General features: G+C 31.7%; 2 protein-coding genes across 2 annotated transcripts; one reads left to right on the forward strand and one right to left on the reverse strand.

Moving 5' to 3' along the window:
• Positions 1-206: 206 nt before the first annotated feature.
• LOC146919590 (uncharacterized) lies at positions 207-3,944 on the reverse strand. The gene is made up of 9 exons (XM_085713020.1): positions 3,433-3,944; positions 3,016-3,167; positions 2,421-2,516; positions 2,266-2,328; positions 1,918-1,986; positions 1,552-1,654; positions 1,371-1,442; positions 718-806; positions 207-612 (listed from the first exon to the last, which is right to left on the reverse strand). The coding sequence occupies exons 1-9, from the start codon at positions 3,755-3,757 to the stop codon at positions 466-468; spliced, it is 1,116 nt and encodes a 371-aa protein (XP_085569146.1). The 5' UTR covers positions 3,758-3,944; the 3' UTR covers positions 207-465.
• Positions 3,945-15,302: 11,358 nt separating this feature from the next.
• LOC146919591 (AT-hook motif nuclear-localized protein 10-like) lies at positions 15,303-21,114 on the forward strand. Its single transcript, XM_085711050.1, has 5 exons — positions 15,303-15,747; positions 15,843-15,895; positions 16,140-16,271; positions 19,841-20,002; positions 20,878-21,114. Exons 1-5 carry the CDS (start codon positions 15,303-15,305, stop codon positions 21,112-21,114), a joined length of 1,029 nt encoding a protein of 342 aa, XP_085567176.1.
• The last annotated feature ends 5,040 nt before the right edge of the window (positions 21,115-26,154 follow it).

The following is a 26,154-nucleotide window of genomic DNA, read 5'->3' on the forward strand; positions in this document are numbered from 1 at the left end:
AAAATTTCAGGGGCACTATTTTTATTTTTTATTTTTTTTTATGAACAGACTATTAATGATTTTGCAGCAAATAATGAAAGAAGGATAATATTCAAATATTAATAGGTGGATGTTGTTTCTAGTGTTGGATGGATGTTACCACAATATGTTTGGATTGATAGATACATATTTAACCGCTTCAATGTAATGTAATCTTAAAGCAAAGATTGTAATTGGGACATCATATATATGCTATTTTATTAATTTTACACAGCTTTTGGATTACTCCAATTTTTATTACAAAACAGTAAATCACTGATGATTCTAAATTAGAGAATCCTGTAATGTAATCAAAACTTTGCATATTCTGTATGTATGAGATCTCAGCTAACACATAATATACACATCTTCTCTTTACATTATTAACAACTCTAATACATATACAAATTTTTCACCAAAATCAGTCTTTGGAGAGCATTTCAAAATCTAGTTGGAAGTTTTTTCTTCTGATTTGAGTTGTTGGATTCTCTGCCTTAGTCTTCGCCGGTGGTCGTGTATCTTCCAAAGGCCATGTCCCAATATAACAGTGGAGTAAATCCCATGAGTGATAATCGGAGAAAGAATATTATTTGTCTGTCAAGTAAAAATTCCAAACATAAACACAAATTAGTTCCATTCCTTAGAAATCTTAGACAAAAACTACTTCATATTTTCAAAAGATAAAGTAAATAGGATTACTTGGATCCACTCAAAACCGAGGTAGAGAGCCAATAGTCCTTCCAGAAGTGGGGAATAGATTTTTTTCATTTGCCTTTTCTCATACCATGCTGCAAACCAAAAATAAGTTGATCAGGTTGACATATCACAAGCAGAAAATGCACAGGTAAGCCTTTTTATTTCTGAACCGTCACTTTCGAAAACGACGAAACATGGTGTTCAAGAAAACAAGAATGCAGACAACAAAAGCAATCACCTGAGAAACTATTGAATAAACCATCCATTTAGTACCTAAAGTATCGATCTCTCTTCAATTTAAACTTCAAAGTGTATAAATATAATATGTAGTCTCAAGTATATGAAACCTGTCACTTTACTAAAGTATATGAAAATCCGTCATATATTTGTCCCTAACATCTTAATAGTAGGGACTATAGTGATGAATTTTATATACTTCAAGGACAATTTATTATATTTATATACTTTAGGGACCAAATTGAGAGAGTGATACTGTATGGATGTTTATTAGAATCTTTTTTTTTGACAAATTAGAATTTATTTTATGAATAACATGATTCCCTTGATGAAGATTTTAACCCACTTGACTAGAACGTTATCAATTAGAACAGATATAATGGAATATAATATTCAACGGTAGGAGAAAATGATTGAACCTTCAAACAGCTTTTTCAAATCTTGACGACTAGCACGAGATTGTAAAACAGGCGCAACAATATAAGTAGGATCTGAAAGAGAGAAAAGAGATGGTAATCATTAATCAGGTTGAGAAGAAACTAGGAAAAATAAGCTACATGAGAAGAAGAAAATGTAAAGCAGGATATAAGAAAAAGTTACCTTTAGGAGAGGCAGCCACATAATAGAGAGAACCCGTAAGGACAGCTGTAAGTACAGCTGCAAGTGCCTGAGCAAATGGAACAAATGGTGGCAGTACCCCTGTCTGCATATTAGCGTATAAATCGCAAGTTAGTTACTGGAATGAACCTCTTAGTTTTGAATGTAATATAAAACGTGATTAAAGGGAGGCCAAGGACATTAAAGAGGGTAAGATATACGCAGCCTTAGCCCTGAAAGCCGAAAGGATTGTTTCTCCAACTAGACTAGAACTAATGACTGTTATGTCAAAAGGTAGCAACCTTACTATTGCACCAAGGCTCACCCTTCTAACACAAGAAAGAAAAGGAAAGAAAATAGTATACATACCAAAGACGCCATTCCTCGAACATCTTGTATAAGATTACTGCCTCGTAAAAATATATCAGCCAGTGCCCCCTGTAGAATTCAAATTATAAATTATTAAGCTCAAGTATGGTATTCCATTAAGATTATTAAGCTAGCAAATTCCTCCTTTTTTTCACAAAACTAAATTTTCTTCATGAAACTCTTGTTATTCATCTTAACACACAGAAAGTACTCATGATTGGAGGAAAATAAGAGAAAGTGAGAGATCTATTAACCACACAATCAAGATTCATATTTAATATATATATAATCTGATACAGGTGGTGCTTATATCAACCCTTTAAAGTGAGAGATCTCTTAATAACACACCTGAACTGCAGCCCTGTAGAAGAGCTCCTCTCCCACCGAACTTGCAGCAACCATCAGTATAAACTGTAAATTAAAATCAATTAAATCAATGTCAATGGTTGCACTAGATTAAGGATAATTGATTATACCAAAGCAAGCAAATTTAATCAAATTACCTGCAAAGGGGACATGCCATAGAAAAAACTCCATAGTTCTTCATCCTCTACGTCTCTAATGGCACGGGCATAGGGTGATAACTTCACAACTTCATCCTAATAATGACCATGGTGATGAAAGCTCAATTCATGTGAACAAAGGAAACTCAATAACAAGATAAATTTACAAGTTTCCTATTTAATACAAAAATTTCCCAATAAATATACCCATGCTAAAGATTAAGGCCATGTTTGGATAAACAACTTAATTAAACGCTTATAGCTTAAGTGCTTCTGTATTAGCTATTTTTATAGCAAAAAATAAAACATAAAGTCAAATTGGTATCATATAAGTTATAAGTTGTTTCCATAACCTATCCAAGAGAGCTTACGGAAATAAGCTGAAAACAGCTTATGAACACGTCATAAGTTGTTATAAGCTCTCTCAAACAGTCTCACAAGTGTTTAAGTCATTAGATAAGCTCAAATAAGTCAATCAAAACAGGTCCTAAATGCATCTCCACTTAACCAAAATATGGGATTGAAAGAAATTAAAACATGCAAACAAGAACACAACCTTATCATCATATACTTTAGTATAAACAAAGGAACTTACATCAAGTATAAAAAGAAGAGCCATAATTGGAGGAACTGCATATCCAAGCCCTTGAACAATAGCATCTAATGATAGATGAAATCCCCCAAGAGAATCAATTCCAGTAATCGAACATATAAAACTCCCCGCAACAGCCATAGCACCATAAATCCCTGAAACAAAGCAATTCATTAAAAACCAAATTGCACCATACAAATAACAATTGAATTCAAGTGAATTCTCCAATAAACAAAATCAAAATTTCCCATTTTGGAAAAACATAAGCATAAAGTTTTCCTTTTTTGTTTGACCCAATTAGCTAAAAAGCTACAAAACAATCTTAAGCATCACAACCAACAAAGCAAAAAATCATTTTTCAGTAAAAATAAACAAAAGGGTATCTAAAAAGTTCCAAAATTGATTCCAAAAAGTTCTCACCGATTCCATAGCTGAGTCTAACAACAGCGCCAATTTTTTCCCAAACAGGAAAGTCAGCAGCACCAGCAGCATCATTGAAACCACGGTTGAATGTGGTGGTGACTTCCATAGCTGCAGGTGTAGTGAACCCGGTTCTTGTCTCACCTCTATCATCTATAGTATCACCAGTTCTCTCTGCAGAAGCTTTAACACACCGAACAGAAACAACTCTTGAAGCATCAAAGAAAGAAACCCTTTTCTTCCTTTGATGAAATTCACATAGCTTTGAGAAATGAGAGAGTGAAGTTGAAGAAGGGTTTGGTGTTAGTGTTAGAGAAAGGTCCATTCAATTCAATTAAGAAAAAAAAATTCAAATTCAAAATGGGATTTTGTTCTTGTTGATGATGATGTTGTTGTTCATGTTTTTGTTTGGAACAAAAGAACAGAACAACAAGAACAAAGATTCGGATATTTTATTGATATCTACGAAGTGGTTTTGTGTGGTGAGTTTTGGTGTTTGAACAGGACACGATGAAGTTTAAGGTTTGAGGTTGAAATTGGAATTAGTAGTCAACTAAATTGGGACATTTAAGATTTTGATGATGAGAATATCTAAATAACCATTCACTTTATGACATGTGGAGATAATGTTGTTAAAACATGTCTCGTGGACCATTTTAGATTCCCAATCTAATCTTAACTTAATTAAATTTGTCTATTTATGACTAACTTCATCATTAGCTTAGGTAATAAATATGTAATTTCTTTTCCGCGCTTGATTAAGATGTAATTTCTTTTTCCGGGCTTCGCCCCTCCCTTTCATCAAAAAAAAAATAAATATGTCTTCTTTTTTTTCTCTTTCTATTGAAATATTGGTCCGGCTAATGAGTATTTTTAAGGCATTATTTATCGTTTCTCAATTAAAAAATCACTCCCTCCGGTCCTTAATATAAGAAGAAAAACCAAAAAACATCAAAACCAATACTCTCATTAGTTAGTGTAACTTTTTGAATATTTTTACAAATATACCCTCATAAAAAATTGTGAAGCATTAAATACACCCACTAATATTAAAAAGACAAACATTAAATAAGGGGTAGAAAAGTCTTTTAAGCAATAACTACACCTTAAAAATTGTGATATTTTCTTATAAATAGGACCAACAATTTTTTTGAAAATTTTCTTATATATAGGACCAGAGGGAGTATTTTTTAAAAAAGTTTAACACTTCAATTTCCGATTCATTGACCAATAATTTTATTACACACTCTTAACATTAGTTCTTTTTTTTTTTAACATTATTTTTTACGGATTTTTTTTCACCTATCTTTCATCACCTTTCTCCTCCATTTGGATCCAGGTTGGTATAATCTATAAAAATTGGGTAGTGTTAACGTGTGCCCTTAGGGCACGTGTTAAGAAACCTAAAAGAAAAAACTTTCTTTAAAATTTTGTGCATTTAAATGATTAAAAAGTTAAATATTAAATGCAATGCACATATTCCAATAAATTTTTTCTATATTTGAATCATTAATGCTATGAGGGCACAAGTTATCATTTCCCATAAAAAATTTAGCATTGCACAAACATTATAATAATTTGAGTGTCAGGTATGTTATCAATATGAAAATCTTGTCGGTTGGTTGTAATATTTTTGTAAACAATCGTTGAATCTTGTGATTTTACTGTCTTGAGAGGCTAAATTGAATTGGTTCATTGCAAACAAGTGTGATTGTGACTTGTGAGCTACTCCCTCCGGTCACTATTATAAACAAAACTCTATTTTCTAGGTACATTCAATGATCAATGTATCTAGTCTTTGTTATAGACTAGATACATTAATTATTCAATATATCTAAAAAGTGAAGTTTTGCTTATAATAGTGACCGGAGGGAGTATGTTATGTTCACGTAACAAGCTTTACATACAATAAATTGTACATTGAATTCAGAATAAATAAAAGATGTATTGTTATCAAATATCAAAGAAAATACATTGTAAAGGTCAATTTGTTATGTGATCAACTGATATTTTTTCTGTTAATTGGTGCGTAGACTATGTACAACAACAACAACCAAGCCTTATCCCACTAAGTGGGGTCGGCTACATGGATCAAATGACGTCATAGTGTTCTATCAAAAATCATATTTGGATCCAGCTCATTGACCTCTAAATCTTTTCTAATGGTTTCTCTAATGGTTTTCTTAGGTCTTCCTCTACCTCTTTTAACCCGGCCCTCCTCCATTTGATCTACTCTTCTTACAACGGCATCTACGGGTCTTCTCTCTACATGTCCAAACCATCTAAGCCTATTTTCTACCAACTTTTCAACTATAGGTGCTACCCCCACTCTCTCTCTAATGGTGTCATTCCTAATCCTATCATGTCTAGTCTTACCACTCATCCAACGCAACATCCTCATCTCCGCTGTGCGTAGACTATGTGATGACAAAAAAATTATTAAGGTAGATAATTATATTTTGAGTTATTGTATTTGTATTTTCAGCCAAAATTATTTCAGATGTCCCTTGACTAAAATTTTAGATTAGTCATTTCCATAAATCCATAATTACTAGTACTAACGAAATATACATGAAGTTTTTTCACGTTATTATTTTAATAAATAGAAGAGTAAGTTAAAACGATTTGATTAGAGCACAGTTCTCTTTTTACAAATTAAAGACCGTGTTGTTTTGACAAAATAAAGGACAAATGTATAAAAAACAAAAGAAAAAAAAATTGAATACGCAAGTATTTTCAGCCTCGAAAAAAAAAATGATACATTTAACCAATTTGTTTTTTTCAGATCAATACATTTAACCAAATTTTGAAAATACTGGAGAACCTTCGATGACCAAATGTGCAAATGCTATGTACAACCGTTGTAAAGCATCAATCCCAATCCAAAATAAATGGTACAACTTACCTTTGTCCTGTCACGGCATAACATTAAAATAGCAGTAAAGAAATTAGATGAATATAAAGAAGATGTCAAAAACAAAGGTTATCATGAAAACAAAAAATTACCAAAACAAAAAATTTGACAAAATCTATTGTTCGTAATTTAGTTGAGCTACCCAACAATTAGTTTATTAAAATTGCAAAAGTTAACATTTACTCCCTCCTGTCCATTTACAAGAGAATGTTGATTTTTTAGATACATTGAATAATGTATGTATCTAGTCAAGAACCTAAACCAAATACATAAAAATTGCGCCGCACGGGTCTTATGAGCTGAGAGAGAGAAAGGAAGAAGAATATAGGAGAAGACGATGAAAGGGGACAGGAGCATTATGGTCAAACGAAACACAGCTAATTAAGAGTGGTTTTGTAAAAGGGTCGAAACACATTTCTTTGCCCACACAAAACCATGTGTCAGCAATTTATTGGATCAGACGGTTCGACCGAAAAGGTGAATCAGACCGGAGCACGACCCGTTAATTAATGAACAAATATTATACATACATTTTCGTCAACTAAGAATAGATTCATGGAAAGTGTCTTCAGAGGATGATACTTGTCTGGTATACACCAAACATGAGCAACACAATCCTAACTTTCAAATTCCTCTTGTCACCAAAAACATCATATAATTAATTTAGTTAACCAGCCCTACTAACACAATAGCTATATGTATACTTATATATCACTATAATATACCGCTAATGAGTACAAATGTTGAGTTTGAATTTTCCATAAAAATTGCACTTAACCACATTGTGGGAAGATATCCAATAATCTAACAGGAGTGCTATTATGGGAAATCGAATAGTTTGATGATTGTAACAATACTATGTTGAAGGTAGCATTAATACATATCCAAATTCCTTCAACAAAAAAAAAAAAAATGAATGGGAATGGGCGATGCTACCCGTGCACGGGACAAATTATAATTGAAGTGTAATATATATTGACAAAATTTAAAAGTAAGCCATCCAAAATTTTCATTATTTTGAAAGCAAAATCGTAAAAGTTATTTGCATGAAAACAGTAGTTTATTTTGTACACAGACAAATACAAAATACCTGAAACGTCGTAGATCAATCATTAAGTTCAAACTAAAACATGTTTTAATGATAGATCATAACATCTACAACTCTCTTCGTCTAAAAGGATCCGAACATCAAATCAAATGCAAAATAATTACAACAGAGCAAACATTTGTTTCACTGCTACTTGCGTTCTTTCCTATATAAATACATGAAGAATATGCCTTGATTAAATAACCTGCACAAACCACTAATTAGAGCTGGTAGTTGGCAATGATTGACATTTAAACTTCACAAATTAGTTGTGCTATTAGGCCTTATAGCTGATGTCCATCTAAATTTGCTTCCCCGGTAAAATAAAATATGAGGCAACATGGCACTAAGAAATATAGTATCCTACCAATGTCAATATCCTTATGCATCTTTTTACATGGTTTCGTTATTTTTGCAACACATTATCTACATATAACCAATTTCCTATCTTGAGCAAAATTCAAAAACATCCTTCAACAATATAGTGATTAGTGACGACATGATGAAGCTAAACTATTGAGAAAAAGTTTTATAGTTGCCTAATTCATCTGTTCAACATCTGCAACGTTGCTTACCTCCTTTGGCCATCAAACAACCACAAATTATTCAAACACACAAGGCTATAAACATATATTGAATTATTTTTTTTTTTATAAATTGTTGATTGAATAAAAATTTGCGAATTATTCTCATATTATTGTAAGCTACCTCACCAAACCTAACCTAAAGTGCATGACGTGGTTTTCTTTGTTTCAATGCTCAGAACTGGCCCAAACAAATGTTTACAGAGTGATATGCAAAACCTTGATGAACAAAATGAAGCTTTTCAAACTCACTTGCTCTTATCCGATAACAATTCAGTTTCATTCTGCATTGAGTTTGAGTGGAAAAGAGTCCTAACCAATTTTAAGAACCCATTCGACACCAGAAACGATTCGACGATGCTTAAACCGAGTTCTTCAACTCAAATTCGAGTTCCGAAATCATCGACATGCTTGCGAAATACACCTACTACGATGAATACAATGATAATTTGAGGTTGAGGGGCTGTTTGATCTCATCCTGGAAAATGAAACTTGTCAGATTTTTGCCATTTGTAGTCTTGTAGTGCTATCCAATTGAGAAAGTGAAACATGAAGCTAGAGATTTATTTCGGTGGTTTCTTCCATTACGTCGATGTTAAGGACAACCATGGAAGCAGCAGCTATGGATTCAGCACCGGTGCAGTGAGGGATGTTGTAGAAGGAGAATGGTCTTGCCCTTTGTTTTGTAGAAGACACGTTAGATTTTGGGGGAGAGAGAAATTCGTGAAGACATAGTGATTTTGTTTTCGCTCTATTTAGTATTTAGCATTATGTTTCTTCAATGTCGTATCTATGCAACCAATATTCATTTTCATAACAGATGCAAACTTCCGAAGATGAAAGTGAAGTGAGGCATACAACATGCATTGAAGAGAAAAAGAAAGGAAGAACTGGAGAAGTGCCATTCTTATCTGAAAGAAAGCTTGCAGCAGACAAAGCTACTGAAAGGATTAATGTGAGAGAAAATTGCTCTCAATCGGGTTTGTATCCTTAATTAAATTAGTATGTTGGAAAAACCAAAAATGTGGAAATTGAATGATTGGAGGTACCTTGGGAAGAAGAAACGGTGGAAAGATCCTATTCTAGAAAATTACTAATAATGCATGCTAGGGAAAACTAACTGCAGTTAATTGTGCCTATTGTGATACCCCATTGAAAAGGCTAATGTATCACGTTTTACCACACAAATTGGTTATTGTATCTGAATTAATAACTTATGTTCCAAACAAAAAAAAATTCAAAATTCAAATTGGCATGTATTTGGGAGGGAAATATATTAGGTAAACCACTAGTATTTAATGCAGCACAATTAGAGGGAAATTTCTAGGTTTAGTGGTTGCTTAACCTAATACACCAGCTTTAAGAATAAAGGATTTATATTTCATTGCAAAAACTACAAAGTTAACATTTGCTTATAATTCACTTAAAAAAGACATTTTCTTACAATTAATTTATGGAAGGAGAAATTATTTTTATAAAATACGTAGAGTAGTACCAACAAGACTCATTCTAATATTTTCTTTTCAACATTTACCTTTTTTTCCTTAAAAAATATATTCATTCTAATATTTTTTTTTCAACACTCGTATTTTTATTTGAAAAATGTTGTTTTCATTGTCATTTTTCTCCAAAGCACGAGGAAAATTCGAAAAATACCCCCTGGCGACAATTAATTGCAGTTGGGAGTATTTTTCGTATTTTTCTGGTATTTTGGAGCAAAAATGATGGTGAAAAGAGCAATTTTCTTTTTATTTAGTGAAATACATATGATCTCACCGGTTTATGTTGGCCCAATTTCCAAATGATGGGTCCTATATCCAAAATGGCGCGAGTCACCCTCATTCTAGGAAATTTTACCCCACACCCCTAAATTTATACCTTGACCCCAACATTTGATGCAAAATGTCAAATTTACCCTTTCTATAAAACAAAGATGAATGCTTCGGAAAATTTTTGGAAACGTTTCTGGTGAAGGAAAAAAATCCGAAACACGCTAATATCATGTAGGGGTGAAATAAAACTGAATTGGGAAATATTGAAGATGAGAGTGAAAAGGGGTAAAACTGGAATTTTGAAATATTTGTAGGGGTGAAAGAACATGTGTCGGGGTATAGGGTAAAATTTCTCTCATTCTATCCAATAAAATAGTAAATATTAAAAAAAAAAGTGTCACAGAGAGAACGTTGTTTGCAATATTCAAATACGTATATTAAATTATTTATCTACACCTAGTCAAAAAAATATTTTAAATTATATGAGCTATTGTGTTTTATTTCTAAAATATATAATTACAAAAACGTAAAAAAAAACGGGGTTGCGAAAGTCAAACATAAAATAATAAAATTTAAAACAATGCTCTAAGTAATAAATACATTTTTGACAACAAGTATTAAATAAATTTCTGACGAATTCAAAAACGTAGTTCCTGAAGAACTCGATATTATACTCTAAGAACTCCTGAAGAATTCAAAAGCATTAATCCTTAAAGGATTACTGAGAGAATTGATTGTATTATTATATGGAATGTTTTGATTCTGTTGAGATACTTGTGTCATCGTTTACTTCATATGAAAACCATGTATAATAAACTATTATTGAATGATAAACTATAGTCTATATAGTTTTTTTTTCTCACTCATTGTTTATAAAGAACATATGTGACATAGTTCTTGACGAACTAAATATTTAGTATTAAAGGAATTCTTGAAGAATAAATTTGAATTGATCAATGCTTTTAAACATTTGCTATATAATCATACTCGAGCATTCTTGTAGTATTGCTCTAAGTAAAATTCTCACCATTTTTACTTATGGCAGCATTGCATAAGGTGTGATATTTATTGATCATTGCTTATGAAGATTTGATATGGAGTTCCTGAAGAACCACACGTTTAAAACATGATAACAATTTATAAGATCAATTGATATTCGTATTTGCCTAGAAAAATTATGAAGATTTGATGTTGAGTTCTTGAAGAACTACACATTTAGACCATGATAGAAACATAAAATCTATTTGACCTTCGTATTAATTTAAAGAAGAAACTAGTCAAATATGCTCTTGAAGTAGCAAAAAAATTGAAAAATCATACTATTTATTTTATATAACCAATGTTGTGGTTAGGCATGGCAACAATACCCGTATCAGTGGGTGCCCTCTCATACCCACCCCGATTTGGCGGGTTTTCCCCGTTTTGACTGGGTTTGGGTTTTCTCCGATTTTAAAACACGGGTATGGGACGGGTAATGGGGTTATATGTACCCACCCCGAATCCATACCCATACTCAGCCCGAATATAAAAATTACTTTTTTAACCGTTTTTATATAAATACAAACACAACCCTAGATCATTTCACTCCAATCCAAACAGAAGATGTCATTGTCAGACAACACTTTTCTGGGTTCTCTCTCAAGTAGTCAACGCTGCTCACAAAGGGAACATAATTCTTTACAATATTGTCATTGGGGTTGGAAAAAATAACTTTTTGTTTATTAAAAAATGAATCATTACGGGGATAGGGATGAGATACCCGAACCCGTCGGGGACGGGGATGAGATTCAATTTTTTATCCTCGTTGGGTATGGGTAGGGTAACAGGTAAGTATATGTGAATCGGGGATGGGGAAGGTAAAACCCTTCCCCACCCCGCCCCATTGCCATGCCTAGTTGTGGTTATGATAATTGATTTAGTAGAGAATACCATATCACTCATACTCCTCTATAAGTGGATGATCCCTCCCTTTTCAATCTCAATTAAGGACGGACGGAAGCCTTACGTCAATGTCACAAAATTCGGTTAGTATGTCAAACATTTTTTTTATTATTTGTCAAAGAATGTTTTTGATAAGGTAATATTTATTTTAGGAATTGATGAGGTAATATTTTAAAATTTTATATTATGTTTTGTTTCCTTTTTAGAATTTTGCAAGATTGTTTCTTATTTCTTCTTTCTTTAATATAGGGTTAATTATGTTTTTGGTCCTTACAAAATGGCGACCTTGTAAGTTTAGTCCTTACTTAATTTTAATAGCATTTTTAATCCCTACAAAAAAATTCTGCACTCAATATTAGTCCTTACTCAATCCAAATTTGTTTAATTTATGCTTAAACTCTTAAGTTTTTCAACAATTTTTTACAGGCGTGTTAAGAACGTTATTAAAAGGTCCTCCGAAAAAAATATCGCAAAAATTTGATTTCTACGTTCATATTTTTGTTACTTATATCTTAAACTTTTGTCGTTTTAAAAAATTCATATTTAATTTATTTCATGTTAAAAAATTATAGATTTTAGTAAATGAACCGTTCATAGTGTTCTAAACTTGTATAAAATGAATCGTTAAAAAATTTAAGAGTTTAAGGATAATTAAACAAAATTTATTTTAGCAGGGACTAAAATTATAAGCAAATTTTTTTTTTTGTAGGGATTAAAAATGCTATTAAAATTAAGTAAGGACTAAACTTACAAGGTTGCAATTTTGTAGGGACGAAAAACATAATTAACCCTTTAATATATTAGTGCAATCGAAGCAAATTATTGTAAACCAGAAGTTTACATATTAAAGTTATAGTTGGCAAGACCGGATGGGTTATCCCGAATCTATTATGATGCGAAAATAGTAAATAATTTCTATGCGCATTTATTAAAGAACCAGAAGATTCTTCAAACCAAAAATATTTATGCATTATTGATTCCCAAAGAAAGTTGACAATTCGATAGAGCTTATATAAAGTGATATTGTAAATCAATACATCGATCGTGTGGATCACTTCGATATTTTATGACTTTAATTGATGCATCAACGAAATGATCACATGTATGTTTGTTGTCAATCACAACCAGAAGTTTGTATAATTGTTTTCTCAACCAAGTTGACCAAGAGTTTGTTTTGTTGTATGAGTTATTCATAAAGCATTTTATAAGTATCAATTATCAATTGAAATTGATATTAAACAGCTTGTAGCATATGCTCATGAAATGGACTTGAAGATCCGTTCTTTAGACGTCTAAAGTGAATTGTATGAGTGATACTTATGAGACCATACCTTCAAAACTCTACTTTGGGAATAACCAATCATGTATGTTGAAATATTGATTCGCATCAAGCCAACAAGTTACCATATGTAAGTCCTCCCCTTATTTTATAATTTATATTTTGGTTAAGAACTTAATATTTTCATCTAAGCAAATTTTTGGATGTGTTGTGTCTATCACAATTGCTCCAATATAATGCACTTAGATTGAATTTGATAGAATATTGGGAAAATCTATTTGATATGAATCTTCATCTATTATAAATTGTATTGAGCCAACTTGTTTACAGCCCAGAAGGTTGATTATCAATAGATTGATTAGTTTTCCCAATATTTGGGGGAGAGAATAAGCAGCTGAAAATGTGAACCTGAAGTTCAAATGAATTATTTGAAAGGAAATATTATTGTCTCATCTTGTTCCTCAAAATATAACTCGTTTGCAAAGTTAAACAAATAAAATAGCAGTTGCTAATGCTCCAAACGAAATAGATGTGCCTGTTGGATTATTGCAAATGAGTCCCAACCGTGCATGAAGCATGGTAGATCAGTTCCGCATATAAAATCCTCAAACAAGAAAAGGAGCTAAAAGGAAAGATAACCCAAATGAGGATGTGTAAACTCTAAAAGAGTCATATGACATAATTGATATTTTATTTCCAGAAGAACTGACCAGGTACCTGAAATTTTTGGAAAAGAAAGAGATCTCGATAAATTATGTCATGAATGGAATGAGGTGGAACCAAAATATAAGTCAACGTTGACGATGTTTTTGCATATAATATAGCGCTATGTGATAAGTGATAATGAGGATCATGAATTAAAGTCTATAAAAAGAAAATATCTGCAGAAGGAAAGAGACAATTCCTGTAAAATCAAACTCGCTTTGTAAAAGCTAAACTTTATGGACTTGTAGTCCGCACACTTGAAGTTGTGAAGTTAATTAGATATATTTACAATTTTTCGCGCGAAAGAGAATTATATTGATAAAATACATATGTATAGAGTTTGATATGTTCACCGGAAGTGAGATGATATATGTATATCATTTAAGTTTATGAGACATATTTACCTGAAGTAAATTCAAGAACTTTTTCTTGCTTGCTTAAGTTTAGCATCACATGAAAGGCTCAATTTATATGAAAATGTGTTGTAATATAGTATGACTCACATGATGGTGATGAATATATGAAATTATGACATCATATGTTCATTTCAATGTATTTTGTTAATTATATGTATTGTGGTATTTTGTCAATATTAGTAAATACAGATATCGGAACAAAGTCAAGCATACATTTTGTACCTAAGAGAAACAACATGATCAAGGAATTGAAGAATGTTCTTTCAACAACTCAATATGAAGATAAAAGCACTGCTCATTTGGAGAAGGGTATGGAGATAGATCAGATTTTCTTCAAAGTCACCGGCAAGTAAAGCTTTTGAGTAATTAGAAAAGAAGACTAATTGACTTTCTTTGTCTCATATACGATTGTCTTTATGAGGGGGAGACATAAATGTGTTCTGCACTCTTTTTCCCTTAACCAAGGTTTTATCCCACTGGGTTTTCCTGGTAAGGTTTTTAACGAGGCAGATTATCACACAAAAGGATGTTGTACTCTTTTTCCTTCACTAGAATTTTTTTCCCACCGGGTTTTTCTCCAGTAAGGTTTTAATGAGGCATATCCTTGATGGACATCCAAGGGGGAGTGTTATGAATATTATAAGTGGATGTCCATATAACAATTGGGTTATTGGGTTATACTATTAGCTTATTGGGCCATATTGTGCTTGCTCCCCAAGTCATTGTATTTCTCTATAAATAGAGCTCATATGTAACATAATTGTACACCACAAGAGAATAATAGAATCATCTCTCTTCTCTTTCTTTCTCTTTCTCTATTTCTCTCTACTTTATTCTTGTTCCTATTTCTTTAGTTTTATAACAAAATAATATTATTAAAAACTTAAGTTCATGAATAAAATATAATTGGTAGGGGCCCACAAGAAAAATAAACAATAAAAAATAAAATCAAAAATAAAAAACCCCAAATAAATTAAATTAAATAATTCAATACCTTCATTGTTCCCTCTCTTCTTCGGTTATAAAATTTTTAGGTTCACATTTTTCTTTCTTCGTCATCATTAAACATCATCATTATCGTTGTCACCATTTTCAGTTACTTTGACTATATATACACATTGATTCATACTCTTTTTTCAATCACCTTATTTTTTTCGCTACACTACATTTCCATGGATCCGCATGAAACACCATACTCTCCTCGCTCTCACCACGATCAACATGAAAATGTCATTTTGGTAGGGTCAGATCCATTCACAAACACCACCCAAACCACCATCATGGAACCAAACATTGTTCAACTCTCTTCAATCAACATGAACGCTAACCTTTCCCCTAATTTTGAGCCTCTTGTCAACAATAACGTTCCTTCATTCTTGAATACAAGAATGAGTGCTTCCTCTGACACTGGATCAATCAAAAGAAAAAGGGGTCGGCCTAGGAAGCACTTTCCTGTTGGCAACATTGCTTCGAGTTTGGGATCTGACTCAGGCCCAACAAAGGCTCCAACTGCTACCTCTCCTTCTTCCACTAACAAGAAGAGTACTAGTGGAAGGGGAAGGGGAAGGGGAAGGCCTCGTGGCTCTTTTAAGAAGAAGCATTTGGTTGAAACACTTGGTTGTTAAATTTGTTTTCTTATTTTTTTTTATTTTACTTTGCAATTCGAAATAACATATTGTTAATTATTTTCACTGCGACTGTTAATTTATCAGGAGTTACTGAATCAGGTTTCTCTCCACATGTGATCTTTGTGAATCAAGGAGAGGTATGCAATCGAACATATAATTCCAACATTAACATATTATATATTGCACTGTCTTTCACTTTTTTTTTTTTAAAAAAAAAAACCGGTTACTTTATAAATTGCAGTGTTAATGTAGATTTTGATGATGTTAAAAAGATTCTGTCGGAGGTTTGTAGAAATTTTTGAAGTGTTCGTTGATAGATTTGGTGGTGATTAAATTTTTTCCAAGATTGGTTTTTACCAATATTTTTTTTCTTGTTTGTAGGACATAATTGCAAAGGATACAGCCTTTAGCCAAGCAGTAGCAGGACCTAATACCGAGATATGCATTTTGTCAGCTCATGGTTTAGTTGGCATTGTCGCCCTTCGTCATTCAGGGAGCATTGTTAATTACAAGGTAGTACTTTTTACATCCTTTATTATAAGAATCCATTCAATAATATGTACCATCTGATTATGAAAAGTTTGTTTGTATTATGTTAATTATAATTTATATGAAATTTAATGTAATTTGTGTTTATTTGATGTGCAAATATATTCTAAAAAGTAGCATTTGATATGTGACATTGTTATATCTGTTGGATTTTGGCCACCAAAATATGCCACTAAAACGGTTTACAGATGAAACATGGTGGATATAATAGGCATTGTGGCCTATGGCGAATGACACAAAACTCACCATGCTATAACAACAATATGAACAACACTAGAACATGAAAAAATTATTTGGATTGCATGCATTCAAGTAATCGTCACATCCGTTATCATTGGATCGAGATCGGATGATGTGTAAAGCAAGTAGATTTTAATTTTTTCTATTTAACTCTCAAACACATAGTGTAAAATCTACATCATCCGATCTTGATCGAACAACCACCAATTTAGTAATTGTGTGAATGTGTTGAATTATGATTGTAGAAAATCCAAACCCATTGACAACATGGAATGGAGTAGTCAAATATATTTTGTTCTCGATATTTCTATTATGTTTGTATTGTTTACGTTATGATATTCACCGAACATAACAATATTTAAGCATATATACTTTCAGAATAACCACTATTATTAGTTGTTGAAGTGTGTCACTTGTGTAACACCCCGTTTTCCACCAACTTTAAAAATTTCTTAATAAAATCAGAGTAATTCATCGTAAACGGAATGTCACATTTCATAAAAATCATAAATGGATTAAATAAATATTTATCCTTCTAAATTCAACCAATAAATTACTTAATATCTCGCAGCGGAATTTAACAACTTCTAAAAGTAGTCCTTGGCACCAAGGCCTCATCATAAAAGTCTCATAAATAGTTTAAAACATAATAACTAGTTCAATCCAACAACTTCATTATAATTCTCATAAAACAATACGTAAGGAATAGAAAATAATGTCAAAACTCTCATCCCGTTACGTATCAGAGCACCTAAAGACACACTTGTGAGTAGTCCACTCACGACCACGCCTAATCTTGATTACCTGCAAGTTACTCATACGAAGAGCAACATTTTCAAGCAGAAGGGGTGAGATTCACAAACAATAATATTAAGCATATCATTCAACTATGATATCTAACAACTTAAACTTCATTAACTAGTATCATTAATCTTCCTACATTAGTCATAAACATCATCATGTATCATCTTAATAATAACCATATTCACCATCACATATCATCAATTAATAATCATAACATCATCACATATCATCATTAATAAACATAGGTATCATCACAGATCATCATAGCAATTCTTTAATTAGATACTTCGTCAAAACATCATAACTTAATGACTTGACTCGACTATGCAACTCTTCATCTTAAATCATCTTGACTCGACTATGCAACTCTTCGTCTTAAATCATCTTGACTATGCAAATGCATGTGGTACCATTCTAGGGCATAAGCCCTCGTCGCTTCTGAGCATAAATAGGCTCCCAGGGCTTGAGCCCTCGTCACTTTTGAGCACAAGGCTCCAGGGCTTGAGCCGTCGTCGCTATTGAGCAAATGCTCCAGGGCTTGAGCCCTCGTCTCTATTGAGCAAAAGCTCCTAGGGCATGAGCCCTCGTCTTTAAATGAGTATGCATGGACTCAACATCTTACAACTTAGACAACATGAACGTCTTATATGACTCCAATATTTTGGATCAACATCTCACATCTAGACCGACACATGCAACTTTAATCAATAGTAAACAGCAACACGGCAGCAATTAATAATCTCAGAATACAACACTATCAAATATAATCATCGTCTCAAAACATCACTTATAATTCACATAATGCATATACGATTATATATCATTAGTAACAACATTCAAGCATCTTCTGACAATTTCACAGATCATTTTCACATCAAACCAAGATCATTGAAAGAATAACATAACTATCAACATATACATTCATATTCATAACTAAGTCCAAAACATTCTTCAAAAGCAAATCAAGTTTGATTAAATAAGACATATGCCAAATACTCATAAAACACCTCAACTAAATCCCTAATACCTAAGTTTGAAGTTTGGAAACCAACCATAAGTTTTTGGACTAACTTGGGATTAGTTATGCTAAGTTTTCTTAAAATTTTCTGAAGACCTACTTGGACTATTTTCATCATAACTCAAAATCTACAAATCATCTTCAAGTCAAACCAATACCATTAGAAAGCTAACTCAATTATCTACAACTTTCATGTTTACACCGAAAGCTAATTCAAAACAAAAATGGGTGAAAAATAGTGAACAATCGAGGAAAAAGTTTGCAGAAAATGTGTCACAAATTTGGAAAACATGCCACGTTTTTACGACCAGAAAAACCCAACTTTCGACATTTCAAAATCGTGCCATGGTTGCCAAAACGTGCCACGTTTTTGCCAGTACCAGGTCAAAAAAACAGCTTTTCAAAAGTGCGATTTCTACCATTCGAAGCCCTTCTGAGGTTCATAATCGACCCTAAATTGACTGAACCGATGTACTATGGTTACCCTATGATCTGCAAACGTTTTTCTACATCAATTCTATGGTTTCTCATCATCTAATCATTTTTCACCGATTAATCCTCCATTCTTCACTTAAAACCCTAATTCTTCAATCCTCACAAACTCTTCCTACAACTTGTTAAATCTAATCATTAGAATCATACACGTAATAAAATTGAATGCTAGTCTCACCCTTACCTTAACAAATCGATGCAGCCTCTTCTCTTGGTTCTTCTCTCTTCTTGTTCTCCTCTTTCCAAAAAGCGGTTTAACGTACAAAAAAACTCTTTCTAACCTAAGCTTCCCTATTTATAATACTAAATAGTCTTCCTAAATCTGTTTAGGCTCAATAATTCTTTCTTCTTTCTATTCTAACCTCCAAATCTACTTACTCTAATAATTCTCATATTCTAATAAATAATAGAATAAAGCCACTTAATATAATACCAACACATTGCATATTTAAAATAAATCACATAAATAGACTCTAACTTAATAAAAATAATTAAAAATCAAAGAGGGCGTTACAACTTACATTTTTGTGTGTTTGCCTTATTTTTACTAGTTTTCCTTCCTATGGTTATATTGTGAGTAAAAAATCACATTGATAGTATTTTTTCTACGAAGTCTTTAATTGTTTGTGCTTAATTTTTCATAATTTACGGTGCAAAAATATCAATATGTTAAATCTGATAGTTGATTTATAGAAATAAACACAATTTAGTTTAATGCTCTTCTAATGATGTACTCCCTCCGTCCCGGAATAACTGACCTATTTTCTAAAAAAAAGTGTCCCAAAATAACTGACCCATTTCAATTTTCAATACAACTTTCATCATTCCCAATACAATATAACACTAAATAATACTACTTTTATCATTCCCAATACAATATATTCCACTTTTCCCTTCATTTATACACTTTTCTTAATTTGTGTGAAAAACCAAAGTAGGTCAATTATACCGGGACGGAGGGAGTATTTTTTTGTTATATGGTCAATTTGAAATTGCATCCTTATCAGGAAATTTAGAAGTATCTGACAACAACAATGATAATAAAAGAATGAGCTACTTCAAGGTGTCTCTAGTAAACCCTGATTCACGCCTTTTGGTAGGTGTAGTTGCTGATAAGCTTATTGCGGCATCATTAGTAAAGGTATTGCTCTCAAATGATAGATAATTTATGTTGATTTTTAAATGCGCAATGTGAATGTAAGGTCTTGTGTGTTGATAGTATTTTCTGCAAGAAGGATTAGTAAAACATTATTGCATTAATTTTAGGGTTAAATATGTTTTTGGTCCCTATAAAATCGGAACCTTTTAAGTTTAGTCCTTACTTATTTTTAATAGTTCTTTTAGTCCCTAATTATTTTTTCTGCACTCAATATTAGTCCCTACTCAATTCAAATTTGTTTAATTTATCCTCAAACTCTTGAGTTTTTGAATAATTTTTTGCAGACGTGTTAAGAACACTACTAAAAGCTCCTCTACAAAAAATTGTCGTAGAATTTGATTTTAGCGTCCAGATTTTGTTACTTTTATTTTTAACTTTTGCCGTTTTGAAAAATTTATATTTAATTGGTTTCATGTTAAAAAATTCTAAATTTTAGTAAACGAACCTTTCATAGTGTTCTAAACTTGTCTTAAAAAAATCGTTCAAAAATTTAAGAATGTGTTTGGATGAGGTAATTTGTAAATTTTAAAGAATTTAAAATTCTAGGCAATTTACCTCAAAGTATTTGAATTCCCTCATAACATTACATTTCCTCAACATTACATTACATTCCTCCATCCAAACAATGGAATTCACCTCAAAGTATTTGAATTCTCTCATAACATTACATTCCCTCAAAACATTCCCCCATCCAAACAAAGAGTTTAAGGATAATTAAACAAACTTTGTTGCAGTAGGGACTAAAAAACCTATTAAAATTAAGTAAGGACTAAACTTAGAAGTTTCCAATTTTATAGGGAACAAAAACATATTTAACCCTTAATTTTAATTTTTTTTAAGAATTTTAAAATTTTAAGAATCATTTACAAGTCATAGTGGGTAGCTTTACTTTGGATGGCAAAACGGCTAGCCTGAATAACCTGAAATATGACCCTTCTTCAGCATCATTGCCCCAATTTGTTGCTGTTGGGACTCCAACCAATGCAACCACTCAAGGGCCTTCATCTGAGTCCTTAGGTGACAATGAGAATAATCCTTTTAGCCAAGCGCTTGAGATCTACAATAGTACTATCAACCCATTCCTACTATGTTGATGTACCAGCAGCTATGGGCTCACCAAACTCAACAGTGAGGACGGGATTTTAAGTTCGCCAGTGCAATAGCAGATTATTTACATGATGATTGTTCAAAGTTGTGTTGCATATTGGATTTGGAAATGGTAACATAAATAATTGGGACAAAATTTAAGGGAGTTTATCAATTAGTTTTATATATGTTTTTCTTCGTTTTTCAGTTGATTATGGTTTTCAAATCATTTATGAAACATTGATAGGGAAGGTCGCTAATGGTAAATTATGTTATTGCGGATTTGGATCGTTTGTGACTATATTTGAAATTAGATTTTATTCTCCTTCTCATTTGATCTGCATATTTTCAAATTTCTTTCATATGGAGTTTTCCATTTTTACCCCTGCTATTTTTATTCTTTCATGTGCGTAAAGAAATGATTTCACCAGCGAAAATAGAAAATAAGATGTGTTATCTTCTTATTTAACTCTGTTCAATTTTGTAGAAGCATGACATAGGTATTCAATATGATATAAGTTTTAGAAGATCTTAACTTTAATGTGAGAGTAGAAATATATTAAGCAGGCCACATAAACTCCCCAACACAAGGACAACATGATTACGGAAAAATCGTACCTTGTGAGCTAGTTATGTTATTAAGAGAAGTGTTTTTAAGTGAGGAAGGAGGACATATAAATTTCTTAATAAAAAATATCAAATACAAGCCGTATTTATAGATATATTTAGACAACTCTAGATTTTAATTTTATGATATTCTATATTTAAACCCCACTTCAAGTTGTTTTCTATGTCTTATATAGTTCAAAATATTTAGGGTTAATAGTGTTTTTCACCCCTGTAATATAGGTCATTTTCGGTTTTCACCCCTATAAAATTTTCGGTTTGATTTGCATCCTTGTAAAAACTTTTTTTTCTTCTGGAAAACACCCCTCCTCCATCCAACCATCAAATGCGCATATGTGGCGCTGACTTTTTTTTTTTTTAATTTTATTTATTTTTAATTGTCCACATCAGATTTTATTTATTAAAATATCTGAAAATTAATTTTCAAAAATAAAAAAAATCCAAAAAATATTCAGATTTTTTCCAAAAAAAATTAAAATCGAAAAAAAAGAAATTTTAGGTTTATTTTGTCGAAATTCAAATATTATAAAAATTAGAAAATTAATTAATTTTTTTTAAAGATTAAAAAAAGTCTGATTTTTTTCCGAAAAGAAAATATTTTTGAAATTTTTTCTACAAAAAATTTTTGGAAAATATTTTATTTTTAAAAATCTGGATCAAAAATTTAGAAAAAATTCAGATTTTTTTTTCGAAAATTTTATTCCAGATTTTTATAAAATCTTTTTTGAAATTACAATTTTAGGAAAAAATCATTTTTTTACGAAATTTTCGAAATTAAAAAGTTCGTTTCGTAAATATTTTACAAAATATTTTTCGAAATTACTATTAATGATAAATTCTGAATTTATAAATATTTTTCTAAGAACTTTTGTAAATCATATTAAACGATACTAAATAGTTTTCATTAAAATAACTAATCATGTATTTATTGATTCAAAGACCAATTGCAACAAAAAAATTTGCTAAATAAATCCTAATAAAGAATGAGTTATTTTTATTTGACTTTTGATTTAGAAAAAATCACTTTTTTTTCTCATTAATCGGTCCCAATATTGAGGAGACATTTTTTTGCCTTGCCAGATAAACCTTAGAAAGGGGAATTAGTCATTTTAGTCCCTGAATGGAAAATGAGTAGTCACTTTAGTCCCTGAATGCAAAGGATTTGCAAAACAGTCCCTGAATGTAGACTCTGTTGGTCAATTTCAGGGACTAAAGTGACTAACGGAGTCTACATTCAGGGACTAAATTGACTAACGGAGTCTGCATTCAGGGACTAAATTGACTAACAGAGTCTCCATTCAAGGACTATTTTTCAATTTATCTGCATTCAGGAACTAAAGTGACTAATATCCCCCTATAAATAAATAGTAGCGCTGTTGCAAGGTTTCATAAGTTAGGGCTACCGAACACTAGAAAACATTGTCCCTTGCTGATCTTTCTAAGGTGACTTTTTGTTTCTTATTTAAGAATTTGGCGAGTTTCATATCAACGGATCTTATGGAAGATTCAAAGATGCAGAACTTGTTAAATCTTCGATAAAACACACAACATCCGAAGTCATTTTTTTTTTGGTACATGGAGAAAACAATTAAAAAACAAAACGAAAAAGAAAATTAGGCAAAAAGAAAATTAGTCATTCTTTGGGAGAGGGTTCTCAAAGTTGCACCAAAAAGAATCGTGATTGTCACCATGTTTAGCTAAAAAATCCACACACTCATTTGTCTCTTGAATGGTGTGGGTCAGATGCAAATTCTAAAGGAGATTAAGGAGATTGTTTATATTTTTAATGATAGTTGCATAAACATGTCAAGCATTGAGAGAAGCTTGAATTAAGTTTATAGCATGCAAGGAATCAAAGTAACAAATCGCATTTCAGTGTCCTCTATCTAATGGCAACTTCAAACCATGCATGATCGCAAGCAGTTTCACATGCAAGTCATTTGAAATGCCAATAAATTCTGAGAATCCACAAAGTCATGCACCGTCCGGATCGCAAAGAACACCTCCAAAGCCTGAGTGATCGGGACTATCGAAATTGCTCCCATCAACATTGAGAATTGTAACTTCCATACGAGAAGGGTGTCGGGAGGCCCATCGTTGTTGCGGGCGAGAGAGAACACTGCCACCCAAGGACGTCGAGAGAGAACTAAGATATCTCCCATTGTGCCGTAATTGATGATAGTTAACCTGCTCATTACTAAGATACATGACATTCCGGGCTTCCCAAATACACCATATGCCTGCCATTTAAATAAGAGGGTCTGAGAGACAAAGACCTTTTTTGAGCCACAAGTGAGTGTGTAACTATTGTAACCCAAGAATCTCCACATACATGCAGAGATAGGGCAATCCCCGAGGCAGACTTAAACATCTTCAACATGATCATTACATCTATAGCACGAATGAGACAAAGTCATACCGCGACAGTGTAAAAGTGCTTTAGTGGGGAGCGACTCATGACTAACGGTCCAAAAGAACATCTTGATTCTCTATGGAGCTTTCATTTTCCAACTCCAATTTCAAGAGATGTCATCATTATGGAGGTCTACAAAATGAGAAGAAAGGATCTGAAGTCATTTGATTATAATTACAACAAAGAATCTGAGGATAAACATCCTATTAACTCCTCTCAAAACGAACAAAATTACAAGTATCTGAAACTTTTAATTTTTATGTACAATAAAAATATATTAATACTTAAATGTAAATATATTATTAGTAGTACGAGCTTTGTCTTATAACCTCAAGATATAAAGTTCAAATGCCGCCGGATATAGTTGTAAAATGTCGATAGTGTCCATTTAATTAATAAAAAATGTCCCTTTATCAAAATATTTTCTCATCTGAAAATATGTTTTTAAAAATTTAGATTGTCGAACGGAATTTCTCATCTCTAAATAAGTATAGAAAAATTCAATTACCAAATAATCTTTTTCATTCTCTTCTAAAAAAATGTTTTAAAGCTAATTTGTTTTACAATTTAAAAAAAAAAAAAAAAAGCCTAACCAAATGGGATTCCAACAGGCCCTAATTCTGCAATCTAGAAAAATGTTTTGAATGACTGTGAATAATATAACATCTTCAACTCACTTGAGATTGGTATCATCGTGTTAGCTTGAGATATTGAGAAGAATAAACTTTAATCTAGCTTTAAATGAAACCGCATAGGTTGATGAGAATAGACCCCCTCATATTAGTCAATCATTGTGTCAGATACGTAATTAAAAAAAAATTATAAATATAACTTCTTTTTATAGTAAGAAAATTATTTCTCCATCCTTCATGTTTCTAACACGCCATTTGAAATTCCAAAAATATCTTAGGATTTCAAATTTTATAATTTAAAATGATGTTTTCTCCTATTTCAAATGTTCAAAAAATTATGATCATTTTAGTCACAATTCAGCCATGACTAGCTACTTTTTTCACCGGTTCATATTATAAAATTCAAAATAATAAGTACTTCGGATTTTATAATCCAAACGCCTCTATGTCGAAATTAAATTTTATATTTTTCTCCCTTTTTTTTGGCACAAGAGGGGTTTGAAGGATGTATAAGGGCATTCGGAATATAAAATCTGAAATGCTTTTTTTTTTTGACTCTATAATCTGAACATCCTTTGTACATGCTTTAAACCTTGCTTGTGCAAAAAAAAAAATCAGAAAAAATGTTAAATTTAATTTTGACATATGGGGTTTTCTAATTATAAATATAAAATGTGAGATATTTTTTTGGATTATATAATCAACCGTGGCTAAAACCACTGTGTCTAATTTTTTGCACTTTAAAAATAAAGAAAAACCTAATTTCGGATTATAAAATTTGATGACGTTTTTGGAATTTTGGAGGGTGCAGAAAGCATATCGAGGATAAGAAAAGAAATTTCTATATAGTTATCCTTCATGTTGTGTCACCGGATCCTAGTCATAAATCATATTGATAATCCTTACATTTAAATTAGAACCCGAAATTGAACATGGTATATTTATTGTTTCGAGTATCTTTATTGGTGCTTGTTTACGAGCCCTCGGCTTTGTTGTCTTTTTTATCGATAAGTAATCTAATTGTTAGAAATTCACCTCTTTAAATATAAATAAGTAGGGTTCTCGATACTTAAACTATGACTACTACCTATATAATGCAATATTCATATCATTTGAGTTAAACTTACATGAACATTTTGTTGTCCTTTTTATTTGGGCAGTTACTCTTGGTTTATGGGCAGTAAATTATTGGCTAGTCTAGCTGAAAAATGCGATTAGTCGGAACCGAATCGAATCAAGTTTATTGAATTTAAAAGTGCCAAAATAGAATAGCATAGCCCGACACATTAACAATTTTTTTAAGGTACATTTAACAAATAACTTAGTCCTTTAAGTATGTGGTTAGATATCTTATTACAGATTAGTATATATAGAAG

Source organism: Medicago sativa, chromosome 5, assembly GCF_051527215.1.
Source record: "Medicago sativa cultivar Bolivia chromosome 5, Bolivia_mono, whole genome shotgun sequence".
In the NCBI taxonomy this organism is placed as follows: domain Eukaryota; kingdom Viridiplantae; phylum Streptophyta; class Magnoliopsida; order Fabales; family Fabaceae; genus Medicago; species Medicago sativa.

Coding starts and splice junctions, on each gene's coding strand:
- LOC146919590 (XM_085713020.1), bottom strand. CDS start 3,757: ATGGACCTTTCTCTAACACTAACACCAAACCCTTCTTCAACTTCACTC. Junction 1,655..1,917: donor TTCGAGGAATGGCGTCTTTG/GTATGTATACTA, acceptor GCTAATATGCAG/ACAGGGGTACTGCCACCATT. Junction 1,443..1,551: donor TGTGGCTGCCTCTCCTAAAG/GTAACTTTTTCT, acceptor TCTCTCTTTCAG/ATCCTACTTATATTGTTGCG.
- LOC146919591 (XM_085711050.1), top strand. CDS start 15,303: ATGGATCCGCATGAAACACCATACTCTCCTCGCTCTCACCACGATCAA. Junction 15,748..15,842: donor GCATTTGGTTGAAACACTTG/GTTGTTAAATTT, acceptor TTAATTTATCAG/GAGTTACTGAATCAGGTTTC. Junction 20,003..20,877: donor TTGCGGCATCATTAGTAAAG/GTATTGCTCTCA, acceptor TAAAATTTTAAG/AATCATTTACAAGTCATAGT.